The sequence below is a fragment of the Podarcis gaigeae genome (genome assembly GCF_964106915.1).
Source record: "Podarcis gaigeae genome assembly, chromosome: 5".
Lineage (NCBI taxonomy): Eukaryota > Metazoa > Chordata > Lepidosauria > Squamata > Lacertidae > Podarcis > Podarcis gaigeae.
In genome coordinates this window covers 24,484,512-24,507,102 of record NC_139681.1, presented here as the reverse complement: position 1 = coordinate 24,507,102, position 22,591 = coordinate 24,484,512, and the positions used below count along the sequence as shown (strand labels likewise).

At 40.0% G+C, this 22,591-nt stretch overlaps 1 protein-coding gene across 1 annotated transcript in view; it reads left to right on the top strand.

Moving 5' to 3' along the window:
* Positions 1-5,874, top strand: part of PARG (poly(ADP-ribose) glycohydrolase) — a 68,867-nt gene extending 62,993 nt beyond the window's left edge. The window contains exons 16-18 of the mRNA XM_083740308.1: positions 175-280; positions 3,474-3,602; positions 3,820-5,874. Coding sequence (XP_083596434.1) covers positions 175-280; positions 3,474-3,602; positions 3,820-3,977 — 393 coding nt within the window. The 3' untranslated portion in view covers positions 3,978-5,874. The remainder of the gene's footprint in view (positions 1-174; positions 281-3,473; positions 3,603-3,819) is intronic.
* Positions 5,875-22,591: the final 16,717 nt, after the last annotated feature.

Genomic DNA, 22,591 nt, shown 5'->3' with positions numbered 1-22,591 from the left:
AGGTAGGTTTAGATAGCATGAAAGAAACGTAAACGAAATACACACGAAGAATTTTGATTTTGTACACAATCTTTATTGCAGTGATTCACTAAATACAGTTCTTTGTGGTGTTGATAGAATAACAGCTGAGAAATCCCAATGGCAAAGTGCTATGAGCTATTTTTCTTTCTTCAGGCTTACTGTGGTTTCTCTCGACCTGGTATTCCACCACATCACCTTTCTGCAGTGGCTACTGGAAACTGGGGCTGTGGTGCTTTTGGAGGCGATTCAAGATTGAAAGGTAAAGGTTAGAAATATTGTAACGAATTACGTGTAACTAGAATCACATGTAACAGAGTACCTGAGAGCAGGGTGGGCAAGAAGGGAAAATTGCTGAAATCAGCTTCCTTGTTTTGTGCAAGAAAATGTGAGGTGTTTTTATTTACCCAATTTGTAACTACTTAATCTAAAATTTACAAAACCCAAACCTCTGAGAAGTTTGCAAAGTAACAAACAATCGCAAAGCTAAAATGCAAATATAACACTTATTCTCTGGATGACTGGCAGTGGTGTACTTTGGGGGCAAAGGGAAGTTTGGAAGGGGGATGTTAAAGCCATAAGTGCATGCAGTAGCTGTTAGAACCCTTAGCTTTTACAGGCACTTGAAGGCTTAGGGACAAACAGAGAATCATTCTATTCTGTGGCTGAGATGACGTGTTATGCAGAAAAATTCTTCACAAATCCCGGAGCTCTAGCTAACCTAAACTTGTCGAACTGACTTTGTTTACCGTATTTCTCTGTGTATAAGACGCCCCCATGTATAAGATGACCCCTAATTTTTTTAACCCAAAATTAAGAAATTAAGTTGTTTAGCTTTTTTTGGGGGGAAGGTCACTTCCGCCAATCGCTCGCTCGCCTGCCTGCCACTGTTGATCGCTTGCCACAGCCACTGCCGATCGCACACCTCGTCGCCCATTTGCCATAGCCGCCAGTTGCCTGCCTGCCTCGCCACAGCCGCCAATCGCCTGCCCAATTGTTGCAGCCACAGCCAATCACCAGCAGGCCTTGCCACAGCCACCAATCACCTGCCCAATCGCTGCTGCCAATCTTTTGCTTGCTGCTGCCATTAATCGCACGTCCCCCCTTTGCGTTCACTATCCGTGTATAAGATGACACCCAATTTTTGCCTTTTTTTAAAAAAAGCAAAAAGCATTGTCTTATACACAGGAAAATACGGTACACATAATTGATGGAAGACTGAAATGTTAGCATCTGCTAACATGATTGCTTGGATTAACAGTAATAATGACAATATAAAAATCACTCCCCAAATAAAGTCTGCCACTTTTTCTTAGTAATTAGAAAGCAGATAAAATTCACCTATAAGTACAGCCATTGTACCACAGGAAAATGTGCAGAAATTGAACACACTATAGCAATTCCTTGCCCACCAGTTATTTCTTATGTCTTCCATTTGAAGCATTGCCAACATTAGCTGAAATTCTGAGTAATTAAAGCATGCAAAGTGACCTTTTCTTTCATAAATTAAGCTAGGGAAATAAAGGCCAATGTAATGTATTTTTTGTTCAAGGTCAGGGATAGTATGATGGTGCAGTGTAGTGAGTAAAGCTAGAAATATAGAAAGCCTGCAACTATTGCACTGTTTATCCCATGGCATTAGGGGTCCTCTTCTCTTCATGCCACTTTACTTTAATACGATCAAACCCTAAATAAAGGAGCTACGTTAAGGAGTTACATTGCTGCAGGGAGATGTGAGGTTTAATTTTGTTTTTGCTTTAATTTTGAGTTTGCTCATTCTTCCCTACTCAAAGGAGGCAGTATATTGTACTAGGAAAAAGCATGGCGACAACTTAGCTCCCGCTCTTCATTCCCATACTGCAGGGATTGCAAGTGTGGTACCCAATTGGGGAAGCCCAGCCAGATGGGTGGGGTAATAATAATAATAATAATAATAATAATAATAATAATAATAATAATAATAATAATAATAAAACCCACATGTGCCTCCTGCAGGGCTTGCAAAACATCTCAGTAAATATACCCTCAGAAATCCACAATTCACAAGAGACTGTTTGCTCTTCCTGCTGTGTTCCTGTTTGCACTTGCTCAGCTTTTCCTACATTGAACACACATGCCCTTAAGCTTTTCCCCATTTCACCGGATACCAAGATTGGACACTCATCCTCCTGTCCATTTTGAACAGAGGAGCTGAGCAAAGAGCTTCTCGAGTGTGGCAGTGGCTGATGTAGGTGCCTTTTTTTCACTGGCGAGGTAGCTGATTGGGGGATATGCCCACACCATTTTGTGGTTCTGTCTCTACTTCCACTCCTTTGGACATGGCAGCCATTTTGCCATGCCTCCGAGGCAGCCATTTTAGGATGGGCAACCATTCCAAACATGTCGTCTTGCTCAAAAAAGTTGGCAACCCCTGGCCTCTTCAAACAGGCTGTTTGGTTTTATAATGCCTGGACAATCTCTCTTACTCTTTTAAATTGTGTCCTGCTGTACTAGTAGTAAACTTCCCAGTAGGAAAACTTGCCTTTTGCATGATGTGTGACAAGTGTGGGATGAGTCAGTTTTGCAGTGCAAGTATACAAATTTGACAGTCTTTGCACTCATTGGCTGATTGGTAGATGTGTTCGCGGTGCAAAAATGGTAATGCCACGTTGACTCTGTTACAGCAAACAAGTGTTTGTATCATTTAGGAAAATTGCACTGTTAAAATAGGATTGTTTGGTGTTCCATAGTTGTCCTAGCTCTCCTTTTCTGATGACAAACTGGAACTCATAACTCCAGTCTTTAATTTTTAGATTAGAGCAGTACATAAATGAGGTCACAGAATTCTAGGAACAGTGGTTGCAATGAGAGCAAAGGCATGACTAACTTTGAGCTAAGTTGTTGAACCAATAAGTGCAACTTACTTTTGAAGGACGGAGTGGGCACAGTATTTAACACAGCAAGTGGCTGCGGGTCTCAGGACTGTGCAAGCAAATGGGCAGTCCTAGTGGGCTGGCTAGGTGAGGTCTGCGTGCCCTGGCATCTCTGTGCCCTAAGTGACAGAGGCAGGTGGGTGCAAGCTCAGCATCAGATGTACTCTCCATCATCTATCCTGAAGTCGGGAGGCTCCTGTGCAGCTGGGGAAGATGCCAGAAGCTGGAGAAGCTGCAGAAGCTGGAGTGGGCTTTTGTGGCAGGAAAGTAACTGACGACAATTCTGTCAAGCTGTGTGACCCATCTACAGAGCGTGGATCTCCGTCCCCTCTCCCACTGGGACCCTCCTTAGGATCAGGCACCAAATGGGGCTCAGAATCCACCACTACTTGTAACTCCCCAGGGTCATTCTGATCCAGTCCCCCGAGTTCCTTCCATTCCTCCTGAGGGTCCAACCACCCCCTCCAAGACTTTTCCACTATTGACACCAGTGAACTCCTTCATTCTGTATTCACCCGTTTCTCTTGTATCAATTTATTTCAGCCTTAATACAAATCTTGGCAGCTGCAGAGGCTGGGCGAGACGTTGTTTATTTTACCTTTGGAGATGCTGAGTTGATGAGAGAAATTTACAGCATGCACACTTTCCTAATCGAGAGAGGACAAACTGTTGGTAAGCATCAACTGACTCTTTGGAAGAACATGTGATGATAAATAAGGCAGGGTCATGGTCACTATTATACTACTGGCCTAAATCAAGGAAAAGATTTTTGGGAAATGAAGAAATTGAGCTGTGGTGTTTACAATTCAAACATTTATGAGCAGGCTGTTAAAAATTGGCTGTTTCAAAATGAATAACTTTTGCTTTTGTTTTGTTTTTCATTTTCCAGGGGATGTCTACAGGCTGTTGCTCAGATATTACAATGAGGAATGCAGGTGTTGCTCTACTCCAAGACCAGAAATCAAACTCTACCCTTTCATATACAGTGCAGTAGAGTCCTATGCGGATTCCACTGATGACGAAAGAGGATTATGTTTTGATGACTAAAAATTAAATTTTCAAGATGAATATCCCTTTTTGTCTTCTCCATGTAGAATATTAATTGAATTGCTGGATGTAACATACAGAGTAGCTTAATATATCCATGTATATAATTATTGTTTTATGCATTATATCTGAAGACCAATCTTGGAAAGAAACCAATTTTCTTTCCAGTGTAGAATGTAAATCCTAATCATTGCATAATAGAACGAAATGTTTGGTAAACATATTTATCTCCCCCCTCCCCCTCGGTTCAAGGTTGAGTTTTTGATCTCTTTTCTTTATGGGCTTATTTGAAAGCAGCAGATTTGTACTTGCCTACCCTTTCTTTCCATTTTTTATAGAGATGCTCATATATAATAGAAAGAGATTTCCTATATAAACCAGTTTTTTAGCACTCCCTTCGGTAGTATAATTTATGAAGCCTTGTAATGATCTGTTCTATTGGACATATAGTTTCATAAACAAACCACCCTTAACGTCCCACTAATAGTTTTAATTAAAGACATTGGGTTGGATCCAGTGCTAGGCCTACTTTCAGAGTAGATCCATTTAAGTGAATGGACATGATTAACTTGGGTCCATTAATTTCAGTAGGTCTACTCTGAGTAGGACTTGCTGTAAGCAAAGCTGCCCTAGAAACAATAATGGCAAGCGTATCCCGAGATTGCGTCCCTTTTGATGGAGGCAGGATGAGGCAAAGCATGAGCAGCAGACGGAAAGCAGCATGATGGATCCAGGTTACAAAAAAGCCAGGATCAAAAGTAAGAGATAGTAAAGGGATTTATATTATTTAGAAGAAGAAGGGGGGGGGACTATATCAAGGGCCATATATTTATGAAAGGATGAAACAGCTTTTTAAAATGGTTTTTAAATTGCACCAGTTTCTTTGTTGCAGTTTTCTGATATTCCTGCAATTCTGATGGATAAATATATCTATATGTTATTTAATGTACAGTGAAACCTAGATTATTATACTAGGATTTCAGTTATATAATATACAACCCTGTAAGGCATGCCTTCCTAAGTATGGACAATATCGTTGAAACTTTGCTTTGGTAAATGCACAAGCCGAAGGAAACATCTCCAAGACAGCCCCAAATGGGAGTTGTGTGTGGCCACAGTTCACAATTCATCATTTCAGTGGGACACTGAAAAAAACCCTATTGCTTGATTTTGCCCTTCAGGGGACTGTGCTCTAAAAAAAGGAAGGAAATAAAAATTCACAGGAGGGACATTGGTAGAAACATTGCCAAAACCAGTTCTCTGTTGGCTAATGGAAAAGCAGCATTAAGGAAACCTTGCTGCTTAATGCTGATTGCAGCATAATGCTGCATTGACTTTTCTCTCCAGCTTTGAAACAAACTAGCACAGGGTGAATAGGTTAATAAGAGCCGTATGGTCCCAACAGCTTCCTAATTAAAGAGAAAACTAAACTGTCCAGGATGCTGCATCAAAGCCAAAAGGCATAATTCCAGGTCGATTCAATATTTTCCCTTTGTCTTAATTTCTTTCACAGCTATTCAGTATCTTCTTTCTCAACTATGTGGTATACTCTCTATTTTTAGCAAGAGAGAATTTCTGGTGCTGCAATCTTGAATACTGAGAGAGCTGAAGGGCCAATGATCCATTAGATGGGAATGTGCCATCACAAACAGCTGTGTAATAGAGTGCTTTTATCTCTTGACCAATCTCTCTCTAAATTCTGCAGTGACAAAACATGCAATTATAGTCACCCATGGCTGTATATAATAATTTATAAAAAGCTGAAGTATATCGTTCTTTAAACTTGCAGGTTGTGCGTTTGTTATTTTTGGATTGGGGCGGTGAAAAATCAGTATGCTACATTTACATGATTTCTTTTGTAAAGGAAAATAATAAACCCGATGAACATTTTTCTCCACATTTGGCTTTTGGAGTGTTCATTTTGACATACATTTTTTATGAGCAATACCACAGACCTATCTCTTGCCTACTATTCCATGCAAAAATAATTAAGGTTCTGCAGCCAAACTATTCAAACTGTGCAGCTGAAGAAACTGAACAGTACAATTGAAATATGTACAAATTAAACAAAAGTACATATACATATATTTCCTATAACTTATTGTGGAATTTTTGCTATTTTAATTTATTCTGGTTTTGCTAGTTGGGGTTGGGGAGAGGGATTTCAGAATAAGAAGCCTTTATTGTGTCTGGGTCCCTTTGGACTGCAGTTGATAGCTTTCAAAAGTGTTCTCTACAGCAGGAGCAGCTGACCCGTCAGCGTACCTCCAGGGTTGAAGCCAAACCACTGGAGAATCATGGTGCCCTCTGTGGCTGCAGAGACTGTTAACTCCTAACTGCTACCTCCTACATTGTTTTTGCTACGTTAGCAGCACCAGCGTGACCTCTCTGGGGCTGGACTTCCCAGGTGACAAGACCCTGCCCCCTCAGCCTCGTGGTCCACAAGAAAGCAGAGCTAATACGTTTGGCACCAGCTTGGCTGCAGGAGTTGCCGGAAGCAGGCATACAAGGTGCCATCCAACCATCTTAGGAGACCACCATTATCTATATATCTATATAGATACCATATTTTTCGCTCTATAAGACGCACAAGACCATAAGACGCACCTAGTTTTTGGAGGAGGAAAACAAGAAAAAATAATAATCTGAATCTCGGAAGCCAGAACAACAAGAGGGATTGCTGAGCATTGATCCCTCTTGCTGTTCTGGCTTCTGGGATAGCTGTGCAGCCTGAATTCGCTCCATAAGACGCACACACATTTCCCCTTACTTTTGGGAGGGAAACCGTGAGTCTTATAGAGCAAAAAATATGGTGTGTGTGTGTGTGTATATATATATATATATATATATATGCATGCCCTGACAGGTGGTTTACAAATTAAATAGGAACAGCTGAAAAACATGAGTTGAGGCAATAATTTAAAAACATTTAAGAGTAATAGAATATATTCTATCTAAACTACTGAGCCCCTTGGGCTTGCCGATGGTCGGCGGTTCGAATCCCTGCAACGGGGTGAGCTCCCTTTGCTCTGTGCCAACTCCTGCCAACCTAGCAGTTTGAAAGCACATCAGTGCAAGTAGATACAAGTAGGTACGCGGCGGGGGGAAGATAAACAGCATTTCCGTGTGCTCTAGCTTCTGTCACGGTGTCCTGTTGCATCAGAAGTGGTTTAGTCATGCTGGCCACATGACCCAGAAAGCTGTTTGTGGACACACCGGCTCCCTCAGCCTGAAAGTGAGATGAGCGCTGCAACCCCATAGTTGCCTTTGACTGGACTTAATTGTCCAGTATATTCTATCTATTAAAAACATGGATAATTACCATAAAACAGCATGGCACCAGCCCTTTCATTAAAAGCAGTCAGTTCCCAACAGCCTGTTGGAATAAGATGGTGGAAGGACAACGAGGAACGACTACAACTCCTTATCCCTGAGCTTTGACCATACTGGTTGGGACTGATGGGGGAGGTAGTTCCATAACATCTGGAGAGACATAGTTAAGCCACCCTTCTCTATAGTTAAATTTTAAAATGCCAAGCCGGGGTGGGTGGGATGACCCTTTAATTTGAGGCAAACGGAGAAAGCATTTTCCTGTCTTTAAAATGACGTGAGCAGATTACACATTATCAATTATAATGAAAAGCAACCTTTTTGTGTGTGTCCTGTCTTCAGCTTGTTGCTCATGAATTTACCTTTTGTTTTGTGTACATAAATATTCATGCACAATGGTTCTTTTCAAACCCTGGATAACATCAGAGGCAGGTTGAAGTGGGTGCCCCCTGGTGTAGCTCCACTAACAGCAGGATGTTGTCAGTGGCTGCTCCTCAGTTGAGCTGCCCCCCACAATTTTCCTTGTTTGTGACCTTTTTAAATATTTCTCCCACCCAACATGGGTGAATGTCATTACCTGAAACCAAATGCGTCAAGTAGAACTTGGGAAATGCATTCTTTGGGGTTTTTTAAATTATTAAAAGAAGCATCTGCTCTTTAGAAATGTAAACTCTTTGTGGCAGCAACGTTTGCTGACGGGAAAGCTCAGTGGCAGTCAAACGCTTTGTTTTCTCTTCGTGTACTGCTGTTTTCAAAAGGCGAGACCTATGTGTACAGTTTGGACAGTCCACCCACCCTCACAATGCGCACATTAGTTGGGTTATATGAATTACATTGTACAACCTTGGAAATACGGGATAATCAACAGAGAAGTGGAATGCATGCATGCACTCATGTCACACTGAGTTATTAATTTTTTGCAGTTAAGAGCAACATTTAATACTTTCTCATTTCTGCCAAAAGTTGCCGAGTGGAGAAATGGCAGAACATTGGTGCCAAATTTATCATAACCACTGAAGGTATTGTGGGACTTATAGGAAAAGATACTATAAAAGATGCTATAAACTATATCAGACTGAGAAAGAAGAAGAAAGGTCAGGTTCACCAGCATGGTTTTCTTGATGCCCAAATAGATGATTACAAGCTTTATAAAAAGTTTATGGAAGTTTAAAGATTGCTGTAGATCTCCCAAGTGACTGGCAATAGATCAGCAAGCATTTCAAACTCCCAGTTATTTAACAACAGAAGGAACAAAACTGCTTTTGCTGCCTGTATTAAGTTGCTGAAATGAAGAAAGGTACCTAGGAATGGAATTGTGTGGGAAGGCAGAGTTCAATGTAGATTGGTTACTGAATGTGTTCAGAGGTACCCAGTTCATTAATTATAACTCCTACCTGTCTCTGGTTTATATATGTTACGTTTATAGTAAGAAATGAGGTTGATCCAACAAGTGCGAAGTCAGTCCAATCATGCAACATACAGTCAAATGGCTCAGCATTCACTACACTGTTAGTTCCCAGCTTCCTAGTCTGGGTAAATGCCAATACTGGAAGGACCTTCTGTCTTGAAAGAGGCAAAATATATACCTGTAAAAGAATATCCCTTCAAATGCTATTTAGCATTTTTAACATGATTGAAAAGCTAGATAAAATTTTGTGAAGTATCAGTTGCTTGTAGCTTTTCAATATTCCACAAAACCTTTTTTTAAAAAAATGAAATGCCTGTATATTTATGGCCTTGTTATGTACACAGCCTATTCCTTATTAATTTATCTTTGCTTAAGTGAATTCAACCTATATGTGAGGCATCTCTTACTCTTAGCTCCATTATAGCAGTGCCATCAATTTCTGGCTAACCAAGCTGTCTCCTTGTGTTACAACGTTATTTGCAATTCTGAGTGGAGTGACTCTTGGAATATGGTTAAGAGAGATCCAGTACATTTCAATTACTCTTTATGTGTATTAATTATATCACAAATAGCTGACTGATCTTGTGCATTTTTTCATCAAAGGACCCAACAAATGCTGTTTTTAAACCTTGTGCTAACTCTGTCTTCAGATTGCTCACACTGTAAGGTAATTACGCTGCTGGAATTTAAAGTCATTATTTCTGCTGTTGCCTGAGGAATTTGCAGAAGAAATAGTATTCATAAGTTGCCAGGAGCATGGGTTTCTTAACTTAATCTTTGCCATACAGCATCATTCAAATAAACAAAATGACATTTTAATTTGTGATTACTTGACCCTCTACAAATTCAGGTTAGGAAGGAGTGTTTTTGTTTTTTATATTTCATAAAAATTTGAGAAGAAGTGGGGAAACTGATAGGATATTCTTAAATTTATTTAAATGAAACCCTCAACAACATGGAGATACCCATGAATCTTTGAGGATTACACTATAAGATAGTCACATGCACAGAACAAAAGAAGCAGAAGAAAGAATTCAAAAAGTGTGACCTTCCAGTGCTAAGTTGAAAGCTGATACTGAACATGACTTGATGGACATCCCCGCATCTCTGTGGTGAAATGCCAATAGATCTGATGTTGGCCAGAGAGTGGCAACAACTCTAATACCAGAAGTACCAATAACAATGATCTTGGGAATTGGACCCATAGTTCACATGGAAATTACTTAAAATGTTTTCTCTCTGCTTTTTGACACTCAAGTCACCAATATCAGATTTTAAAACACAGACAAATAAAATAGTGATAAAGGATCAAAATAAAATTTATAAACAAGTTAAAACTACATCATCTTAACATGTGAAGCAACAGCAAAATTAGATAATAAATTGAGATAATGGGGAAAACTGTCCTAAGCTTACCTTCAGGTGAAAGCTAATATAAACTCAACTGTAGTTTAGGACCAGGCAGCTGTAATCACTGAAAGCAGGTGCCCTGAGATCAAGGCTTCTGGCGACAACTTTAGCAAATGGCTAGGTTCACAGAGAAGGTGATCCTTCCGATGCCATGATTCTAGGCTGTTTAAGGCTTTCTTTGTAGGTCAACACCAGTACTTTATCAGTAGAGTACTTCAATAAAAATGCAGTCCATAAGAACAGAAAACTTAACAAGGTTCTAACTACTGTGTGTTAGGCTCTTTAATGAGCTCAAGCTACACAACTCTTCCTCAAGCTAGATTTTTTAAAAAAATGTAACTTACGATTCCAACTCTACCCCATTTTATTCAATTTAGTGTTAAACATTACATTTACTCTCTTCCAATCCTCTGGGGAGCTCTGTGTGCACATTACATTGAGAGTATGAGCTGTCCTAGTTGCACTTTGCTAATGCTATAAAATGTTTATTAATACTAGAAAGCCAAGAGTTTTACTCAAGCCATTTTTCTTGGTGTTTAACAAGATTTATAAGTGCCCTCTTAGAAAAGGTGTTTCTAGTTACTTTTGACCTATAGATAATGTGCCATCACACATTTTTGAAGAAAGGTGCCCAAAGGACAGTGTCAGAACTTCCGATTCAAAATACTTGCTCTGACATTTTTCTTTGCAATATGGGACCTATGAAGCAAATGTAGCGTGAAAGAGTGTGCTGGTAATCTAGCCATTTCACTATTTGTTTGAGCAGCACCCTGCTATGACTTCGAAAATGACGATTTTGTTCTGAAAGCATCAATCAGGATTTGAGATATCCCCCCTCCCACCTTCATTGTCACTGCAGAAATGGCTTGCTGCTTGGAATCTCGCAAGGAGCCAATACCTTCTCCACAGTACCTTTTAGGAGATTGTCTTTCAATATGATAAATGTGTGAATATCAAAAAAAATATTGTTTGTTTTCCATGCACTGGTGGGAGCCACAAAAATCATGTTGATGGTCCATGTCCATCCACACAGTGGGTGGCAAAGATTCCCCTGAACCATTTACTTGTAATTTCTTTAACAACAACAACAAAGAGACTGAAATAGCTTGGCCACTGGTCCTTAGAAAACATTAATCAGGCATTCTCTTGTCTAAACCCTGGACACAGCCATAGTGATCAGAACATAGAATTGTAGAGTTTTAAGGGACCCTGAAGGTCATTTATTCCAACCCTCTGTACTGCAGGAACCTCAACTAGATAATACATGGCAGGTGGCCATCCAACCTCTGCTTAAAAAATTCCAAGGAAGGAGATGCCACCACCTCCCGAGCAAGTCAGTTTCACGGTCAAACAGCTCTTACTGTCAGAATTTTCTTCCTGGTGTTTAGTCCAAATCTCCTTTCTTGTAACTTGAATCTATTGGTTCAGGTCCTAGCTTCCGGAGCAGGATAAAACAAGCTTGCTCCATGTGACAGCCCTTGAGATATCTGAAGATGGAAATCATATCTCCTCTCAGACTCCTCTTTACCAGGCTAAACATACCCAAATTCCCTCAACCGTTCTTCATAAGGCTTGGTTTCCAGACCCTTGATCATCGTGGTTGCCTTCCTCTTTGCACATTCCAGCTTGTCAATATCTGTCTTAAACTGTGGTGCCCAGAACTGGATATACTGCTCCAGGTGTACTCTGACCGAGGCAGAATAGAGTGTGAACTCACAGCTATATAATACACTGCAGTGAAAATATTGTTACAGTACATTTTTAAAAGATCATGTTAGAGCAGTGTCCAGTAGAGGGCAATGGCACAATACTTAATTAATGCTATCAAAGCTCTTTATTCGGAGTGAATGTCCCAGTCTGGCTCTGTACAAGTATGAGTTTGCTTTGCCACTTTCCCAACTGCCTGTGTCCTTATTGCTGCATAGTTATATCCACAATGCTTAGTGAATCTAGGGTATTAATAGCTTCAGCTCTAACATTTGAAATTGATATCCATGATAGCCCAGCAAAAGCCATTCCAAGGTCAATATGAAATTGTACCAACCAGTCACTTACAAGTGGAATGGGAAACCTGTGGCTCTCCAGATGTTTCTGGACTACAACACACATCATCCCTGGCCATTGGCTAGGGCTGATGGGTGTTGGGAGTCCAAATAACTGCTGGAGGGCCACAGGCCCCCTATCCCTGAAGGCAAAGTGTTTGCAAGGCAATCTCTCTTTCTTTATCTTTGCTCTGATGCCCACCTCTTTCCAAAACCACAGAGGTGACTTTAAAGCACTTAGAATCATTTACAATTTATGAGGGATCTGTACAGCTGTCAAAGTAGTAGCCGCCATATTGTAGACAGATGAAAATAATCCTTCTGTGTATGTTTACATGTGAATTATTCAATGGGGACTGCTCAAATAGCATTGTAGTCTTGCTGTTGGTTTTCCTTTGGGTGGGTCATTATTTCCTTTAAAGCTGCCTTCTTATGGTCTCTTTTCCCTTGTTTTTTTCTCCCTCAGGGGTTCATATACCTAAACCGCTGTAACATCTTTCAGTTACTATTCTGATTTAGTGATGGGAGAGCCTTGTGGACTCCTATGGCCCCAAGAAGGAAGCTGTTTCCAGGAAAGCCAACCATTTAAGTTTCCTGTGCTTGAGAGGGTCAAATATTTAGGAGCCAGACTAAGGATTACTGAGCTTGATGGGACTTACTTCAGCACCAGCATGCATAGGATTGGCCCCCCAGAGCTGATCGTGCACAGAGTTAACAGCTCTAACCAGTTTCTATAATATACAAAATGCTATTGAAAATGAATGCACAAATTGTCCTAGTCCAACTGAAATCCTAATCCTCCCTATTGTGGATTAGACACCACTGAATGTAATAGGACTTACTTCTTGTTAGATATTGTTAGGATCACACTTTAAAAAAAAAAATCCCACCTGAATATTCTCCACATGACATCACATGTAGCCAAAACTCCAACAGCCGAGCACAAGGAGGCAGATACCATACCTGCAGAGTTGGGGAAACCTCAAGGTTTCAACGCGGGTGGTGCTATGGGTAAATGCCTCAGCGCCTAGGGCTTGCCGATCGAAAGGTCGGCGGTTCGAATCCCCGCGGCGGGGTGCGCTCCCGTTGCTCAGTCCCAGCGCCTGCCAACCTAGCAGTTCGAAAGCACCCTCGGGTGCAAGTAGATAAATAGGGACCGCTTTCTAGCGGGAAGGTAAACGGCGTTTCCGTGTGCAGCTCTGGCTCGCCAGAGCAGCGATGTCACGCTGGCCACGTGACCCGGAAGTGTCTCCGGACAGCGCTGGCCCCTGGCCTCTTGAGTGAGATGGGCGCACAACCCCAGAGTCTGGCAAGACTGGCCCCTACGGGCAGGGGTACCTTTACCTTTACCTTTACCAAGGTTTCCAGAAGGAAGGAAGGAAGGAAGGAAGGAAACCTCTCAGAACATCTCATTAAGGACTGTGTGTGCTTATTTCCCATGAAACGCTGACTGATTATGAGAAAGGGATACCCAGAAAACTAGATGGGAAGGGAGGATAGAAATGGCTACTGCCAGAAAGAGTCCAGTATGGACTAAGCATGCTTAGGGCCAAATGCATGCTGACAGATTGTTGAAAGGGAAAACCTGACAGTCTGATGGGAGGGGGAATGACATGGAGCTGCCAGAAGAGCAGGACTGAGGATGAGTCACATAAAAAGGATAGAGAGAACAATCTAATTCTCTGGATAGGCCACACCCTGGTTACAACTGAGAAGCAATCTTTAAATGTTGATAGGGATAAAGAAAGATGTTAATGTAGTCGGGGATTAGGCACCAGTGCATGCATACACCCCCATCTGAATGAGGACTGAGCATGCTCAGTGGACACAAAATGCTGACTGATTGCTGGACACAAGATACAAGAAAACTGGTATGTGCGGGATAACCAGTCCCATATAACCAACATGATTAAGTCTAATAAATGCACAAAGGGTTTGAGACCACAGAGCAAGCTGTCCTGCCAGGCTTAGCCTAGGTCACTTCCTCTTCCCTTGAGAGAAAAAAGGCAACCAAGTCTATTGTTCCCTTTCAGTCTACACATGAATTTTGGTATGTGAGGATCTCTGAGCTGCTACCACCAGCTCAACCGCATGATTCCCACAAACCAATAATTTAGAAACTTTCACCACTTTGCATCTAAGCTACGTTTTACTGCCTGTGCAACTTCTGAAGCACGGGAACCTGATCTTTGAGGAGTTTGTAAATAAACCATTTTTTAACATGCCAAATGTGTGGTCTTTTCCGAAGCTGGGGGAAGAGGGGAGATTTGGAACTCACAAGGGCATATTTAAAAGGTCTAGCAGCCTGAATTTCCATGCTTTACTTTGCTGCATATTTTGTGACTTTAAATCTCTGCTGGGGTTCTCTTACCAAAGAGAACTTGCCCCAAACATGGATCTTAGCATCCAGGAATTCTGCATTCTCTATATATTTCTCCCTTGCACCAACAGTATGTGTGTAGAATAGAATGAAATGGCTGGAACCCTAAACAGAAGCACTCTACACTAACATTTTCTATTTTCTGCTTCTTCTTTGTTTAATCAGGAGTTTCTTAAAATTGGAATAATATTGTAGGATATGAAGAGTTACAATGCAGAAAGCCCATATGAATCAGAGCACGTGGAAACAGGGGCAGCTCATGCCTCAATGGGCAATTTTAAGATATTAATTTATTTTATAAGAAGGTAAGTCAGATAGCAAACCTCTCTTAAAAACAATGAATTTAGGACTATTTGTGTTCAGCCATTCCCTCTCCCCCAGCCCCCATCTTTGCAAACTCCTTTCTGTCTTCTGATGCAATGCCCATGCCACCACTCTGGCGATTCAGCTCCTGTCTAGTCAGTGATCTCAACACTGTCTTGAAAGATTCACCCTGTCTGGAGGGAGAGTCATAATTCAGACTCCCTATTAGCTTAGATGTAAGCCTGCAATGCAATGGATGACAGACTGTGCCAGTTATGCTTGGTGGCTTTATGATATTGAATGAACTGTCAGCTTCAAACATTTCACTGTAGGGCAGGGGCTAGCTGTGAGCTACAGTCCTGACACTGAGAGTTAACTGTATTCCACCATGAGCCAGGGCTTCACTTACTGCAGCATGTAATGTGCTAAGGAGAGTAGAGGTAACCCCAGGCTTTCCCCAGATACCATTTAAAGTATAAAGGATCCAAAATGGATAGTGCAATTTATTTAACATTTTCACAAGACACATCTTATATTGTTAAGAGTACAGCCCTCCAATCCTATTTGTTAGCATTTCCATAAAATGCAGTGCAGATAAGAATGTCTTGCTCATTTTATCCTTCCACTGCCTCTGTCTCATCCCTAACTAATATGGCCCTTATTATTTGCATAGGTCAAAGAAAACAATATTAGAGGTGTAGTCTCTTAGGTTCAGTCTGAGGAACTGGGACTACTTTATGGTGTACTGCACCTAAAGCAGTCTGCTTAGCTCCCTTGGCTAAACCTGGCCTTAAAGATTGCATGACTGGCTTCGCATCATAAGCATGAAGTATGAGAGCACACCTTTGATATGTATACAGTGGTACCTCAAGTTACAAACGCCTCAGGTTACAAACTCCGCTAACCTGGAAGAGTTACCTCAAGTTGAGAACTTTGCCCCAGGATGAGAATGGAAATTGTGTGCTGGCGGTGCAGCAGCAGCAAGAGGCCCCATTAGCGAAAACACGCCTCTTGTTAAGAACAGTTTCAGGTTAAGAACGGACCTCCGGAACGAATTAAGTTCGTAACTAGAGGTACCACTGTATATCCCTTCTCGCTTCATTCACCAACCCCACTGCCATTTTTTTCCAAATTAACCCCACCTCTCCCCATATGAATCGACATGGACCCTGTGATCATAATCTGAGGTCCTTTGTGTGCCTCCTCCATGAGAAGTCAAGGGTGGCAACACAAGAATAAGACTCTTCTGCAGTGGCACCCTGTTTGTGGAATGCCCTCCCCTGGCAGGCTCGCCTGGTGCCTTCATTATGTATCTTTGGGCACCAGCTGAAAATGTTTCTCTATAACCAGGCCTTTGGCTGATTAACATTCTATATGGCCTTTAAATGTGTTTGTGGGAGGGAGACTATTGGTTTTTGTTTTATTATGTATTTTGTGTTCTCATTTTGTATTTTTATGTTATGAACTGCCCTGTGATATTTGGATGAAGGGCAGTATAATAATAATAATAATAATAATAATAATAATAATAATAATAATAATAATATAAAGAGCCAATAAAATACAATAAAAACAATAAAAACATGAATATTGAATGTGTATCTGCTGTGGACTACCTGAATGAAGCTGAAGGACCACTGGTGGTCCATGGGCACAATTTGGGAACCCATGAACTACGCTATTGATGGGAAAACTTTCCATCACTATGCCCATGCTTTACTTTTTATTTATAATTCTTTATTAAGTGGTTGTTCCAGTGCCATTGCTGTAAAGTAAAAAACAATAAAGCAGGCAGGAAAGGGAGGCAAAAGAGAAATGGGGAAGTGAGTTATCAGGGTTACTGATCAGGACAATCCATTAATCAATGGGTTAATCAAAACTTTAGTTGATTAAGTTACTAATGAAACAAATTCAAAACTGCAGCCCCGATTTTTTCCCTCCAAGCAGACTCCCTGCTGCACAATCCTAACTTTGTTTATACAGAAGCAAGTCCTATTTACCATAATTCAGTAGGGCGTACTCTCAGGTAAGTGGGGTTAGGACTGCACTCTTATTGCATGCCAGCGCCATCAAACACAGCACAGAAAAAGCAGAGCTATGAAATGGTCACTGCCAAGAAAGTAAAAAAGTAGTGGTACTTAGTGTGTTACTATAAATGACCCCCTGCCATCCAGTCAATCTGTCTTTTTAATGGATTCAATATCTAAGCTGTGAGTTGTCTGAAGATCTGGAGTACCTTACATTAACAATGAAAGCTGATGTGGGAGGAAGGTGTTAAAAATAAATTACAAGTCTTCTACCCATACAACAGGTTCTGAAAGTCCGTTCAAAGCATTCCATTAAAAACAGATACGGTGCATGGAACAAAAGTAAACAGAAGAAGCTGTTTTGTTCTTGCAGAATAGCCCAGTAGGGGCATTACCTCTAAAGAGAACTTTAGCTTTGAGGCACAACATGGTGCTGATTAGTGCAAATAAACCTCTAAGTGAGGCACCTTTTCAGCAATTGCAATCAGACACTGCCACTGGGGCTTCGAAAGCTTCATTAGCAAAAAAAGCAAACCCCCCAACCCCCCACCTTTCTAAAGTGATAGTCTCTTTTCAAATACCAAAGGACTTCAGTTGATCAAGAACACTTTTCACAGTGAAGTACTTGGTTGTTCATATTTGGTTGTTTTCTTGAAATGAAAAAGCTCCGAAAGGTAATAATGTACATTTTAAAAAAACCAAAACAAAACAGAGCTACTCCTCCTCAAATATTGGAGGAAACACATCAAACAAAGACTTTGGAATAAAAGCAGAAATCTTTTTAAAAGAAGAGAGTACTGCATGGCTTTTTTAAAGGAAAAAAAGCTTGTTCAATAGCCTTTAGAAGAACATTGAAAAAGAAAAGAACATGAGGTTTCCTCTCTCTGTGTAAGTGCTGTTTAAAATTAGGGTCTTTTCACTAAAAATGCAATACAATTCCCATTGATTACAGTATAGGAATCTGAGCTCTGAATTCTTTTTTTTTTATCTTATGTACCTATCCTAGACATTTAAATCAGTAAGCTTGTTTAATATCAGTTCCTTTTCTAATTTCTTGGGAGAAAATATTACATAGTTTTCCCTGCAACACCAAAGCCTTACAAATCACTTGTTAATCTTATTTAGCTTGAATTTTAATAATGAATGAATGAACTCCCATGAATTGGTCACTCTGCCTAAATTATGAATGAAGTAAATGAGGTAATATACCAAACACAATTTCCTGTCCTCTATCAAGGCATTGAGATATGCCTGATCAGAAAATTAGACTTGGTGTGAAGTGTTCTGGTCAGCAAGGAGTGGAACAGATAGCAAAGGGTTAACTCATGATGCTTTCCCAACAATCTGCTTCTCCTAGTTTAGAGGCTTCAGGAAAAATAAGTGGAAAGGTCCAATCATTAGCTTTTACACATTCCATTTGGATATTTGTTCTTTTCATTCATCTGTTAGACACTTGAGGGGACAAAGTATTGTTTTGGTTCCTCCATCCTCTATCACTTCTCCCATACTGGGCATATGAGCAGGTATTTCTGTAACCTTTTGAAAATATATTTTCCCCCATTGGAAGTGAACTGCTGCAACACAGGCTGATGTCACAATCTGAACCACCTTGTTCCACCTCCTCTGCCACCTCAGGGGAGAAAGTTGCAAGCACAAATTTGGTTGGCTACCAAAGCCAGACAACATTTGTGAATATGTGCTTATGTAAGTTGTCTCTGTCTCTGTTTGATTGTCATAGTTGTCCTTAAGGTCCAAGGTTCTTCCCCCGGACAGTACCTCATTTTATTAGTATATTTTGCTTGAACGTGTTTTATCTGTCCTGAGTGATGGGATGGACTAAAAATGGAAAGGAATTAATGCAAATGAAGTTCTCATAATAGAATTTGAAGCGTCCTTCTGCATTTTTCTAATGCAACCTCTGCCTCACCTTGCCAAAACTGAATTGATGTGGAGACTACATAGGATAAATGAAGTAGGACGGTAGAGTATATATAGAAAGAAAGTATATTTAATTTATCCGAAATTCTTCTGTCTATGGACCTATCAATGTTTAGTATACTATGAACTAATGTAAGGCAGACTTCCCCAAGTTGCTGCTCTGCATATATTTTAGACTGCAACTTCTACCTTCCAGCTGCATGGATGAAAATTGTAATTCAAAATATCTGGAAGGCACCATGTTACGGAAAGACTTGATTTAAGCACATATGAGTATAATCCCATGTCCAAATAGACATTCCCTGTTAAAAAGTATTTATAACTTAAATATAGTGGTGATGTTATTAAAAACAAAAGCTGTGAAGAAAACCTAGAGGATCGGGGGGGGGGGGGAAGAGAATTGTCATAGAAATTCCTTGTTCTCATGAAACACCTGTCAGTTGCTGCCCTTTGCAATTTGGTTCCTTGTGAGATGATGATCTGAGCCCAAGGGGGATTCAAAATTTACAATTAATACCTTCTCACTCTAATGGGCCTAAACGGGATTAGGACAGAGCAAGGCCCTTAGCAACTGGGGTGTGTGTGATGGGGCTTTTGAAGCAATGGAAAGTGATGTGTACGACAATAGAATGGCACTTGAAAAAGGCTTTCGGTGAGTGTTGCTAAAACATTTTTTGAAAAATCTGAGTAAGAAATGCGGAGGCATATACATGTAAATTTATATGAATATCAGAGACTGCATCAGGCCAGCACGCAAAATTGTAAAATAAGATAATATAACATGACCATAGTTAAGCGTGAGAATGTATGTAAAATAATTACAGTGGCCCCAAATTGGTGCTGATGATAAAACATACATCCTGTCATTGTAAAATCAAGAAAGATTCTTTTTCCTAAAGTTTCAGACTAATGGCAAAGCATTCAAAGGTGCATGCCTTGCTTTGGGGCTGAGAAAGGTCAAGCAAAAGGTAATCTGTTACCGTACTAGTTTCCAACACACAGTATAATATTGTTACATGCCACCCCAATCTCCGAGGGATATGAGATTCGAAGGGTTCCGGTGCTTATACAGCGTTCGTATATCCTTTAGGAAATGAGGCACAACGGAGACTATGGTGTCTTTATGATATATGGACTATTTACACACATATGCAACCTGAGCCTACGATGAAGGCTCCACAGCAGCCTTGGATTTAAAAAGGCACCAGCCATGGCTCAGCTTCTCTCCAGCATGCCGCGTTTTACACACTGCAACTATTTTCCTCCAGCCCACATAACCCTGCAACCATAAGCTCTCCACTCTACTGGTCTTTACTAACTATTTCAGAACTCAGGGAGGGGCTCCACCCATTTGCTGACTGGTATAGTCTTTGCTTTGTTGATGGCCCATTTCCCTGTCTTTGTTCTCTGTTTGTTAGTCATCTCTCACGGGGAAACCGAGTCCAGCTATTAAGAGTCCGGCTTCCAGTTTAACTCTCTAAACAGTGATAAAATTCTAACACTTACTAAATTCAGCAATTAACGATGCTTGGTACCCACAAACTCTGACACCCATAAACTTACAATATTATTACATAACAAGGGAAACATCTAAGTTTGTTAACAGAGGTGATAAGCAGGGTGGATTTGATTTAAATCAAATTGATTTAAATCACTAGTCAGTAAGACTTGATTTAAATCACTAGTCAGTAAGACTTGATTTAAATCTTTTTTTTATAGGAAGACTCATTCTTGCTGGTATAATCTTAATATTTACAACCAGATGAAGGTTTCATTTTTTTGAATAATACATTTTCAGAGTAATTTTTACAGTTATATCAAAAATTACTGATTTGGTTATACTATTAGAAATACATTGACAAATAATTATGAAATTATTGTTAGGTTTAATAACTTAACTGTTTATATTTTGACAACTTTTCTGCTGTACCTTATTGAAGGAGAAAAACAATCATTTCCTTAATTACAATTTAAACAATTTATTAAACTAAAACAATAACATTATAGCATATGTATCCATGTTTGTTAACCGATGTAGTTAAATGATTTTTGTTAAAGAAAACCTTAGACTGTGTTTTAGCATACATGAAAAACTTAAAACAAATCCTTATTTCCTGATGAATAGCCTTTTGATTATAATGTAACTTAAATAGAAAACTATATTTAGAAAGACTTTTCCTCCAAAAGCATTTTATTTTAAAAATCCGATTTAAATTTTTAAAAATCTGATTAAATTTTAAAAATCTGATTGAAATCAAAAGAATTCAATATTTTTTTTAATCATTGATTTTTATCCATTCTGGTGATTCAATGGGATGTTCTCAAAGTATGAAAAAAAGTTAAAGTGTCAATATTAGCCTCCCCCAGCCTGGTGTGCTCCAGAAGCTTTGGGTTATAATTACCAGTCAGCATGGTTCGTGCTGGTGGGAGCAGATGAGAGTTGTAGTCCAAAACATCTGCAGGGCATAAGGTTAGGGAAGCCTGGTCTAAAAATAGCTTTAACTGCAACTGAGTGTTTCTTCAATGTCTCTCTTCCAGCCACTTGAAGGGAAATAACGTGAAGGGACCTAGCCTTGTTGCCATAATATTTTAATTTGTGGCAAAATGTTTTCTGACAGTTTATGTTAAAATAGGGTGTGGGGTGGGGTTAAATTGACTGGAATAACACTCCATGTGGATTTAACCTCAGGGTTTTTCTCCACTTGGGATTATTCTGTTCTTCTGCACCTGGATCATCCAATGAAAGCCAGGCTCAGAGCCAGTAAGCAAATGGATGCATGAATAAGCAGGCCAAAAACTGTAAACAGATTTTGAGAACCTGCAGTAAAGCACTACTTTAAGTATTATTATTAAAGCACTTTAAAAAATATCTTCTGTTTTGCTTTTATTGTGTTGTGACCTGCACTGTTATCACAAATGACAAGAAGTGGGATATAAACTGCATAGATAAATAACATAAGTAAATTATAAGAATTGATCAAATAGTGGGATTTCAGTTGTTCTACATACTCACACAGGTCATAGTGGTGGAACAACACAGAACACAATGGAAAATAAAGAGAGAACTAGAAGCAGCCAAACTCCCCAAACATTAAAATGATCCAGGCTGAACAACCCTTCAAACCTATCAAGAAATATGACACTGTTCAGTTAGAAGTTCTCCCTCATAGAAAACTAAATGAAGAACTGGAACATCTCAGTCAGTTTGGCAAATGAATGAGGCTATCTCATGAGTTTCACCAATAATAGTGGCACAAAATCAAAGCACAAGGCAAAATCTGGATTAGGGTGGATATGGTACTACTCAATGAAAGTCATAAAACTCAACAAGCAGCAGTCCCAAAAAAACACACATTAAACCAAGGCTAATGTGAGTTCTGTGGGCTAATCTGCTCATGGAATTTCTTGTATGTATCTTTTCATCCACCATCCCACACTGAGTGAATGCTCATATGATAAGGATATGACAAGAGTGATCCGTCATCCTTTTAAAGACAACCAGTGATTACTTCAGGCATTCCCACTTCTAGAATAAGTTACCAGTCATGATGTTACAAATAAAGGAGAAGCATATGTCAACCTCCCCCCACCTCAATCTTAAAGTTCTTCCTTTACAGCATATAAAACTGTTACAGATACTAATAATGGGCATCTAGATGATTATTACGACTATACAGAGTAGCCAATAGCAAGGTCTCTGGTGTAACCTTCAACATCTGAGGCACAAGCATTTCTCTGGTAATTTACCAACGTTATGAACACATTGCCACAGAGAA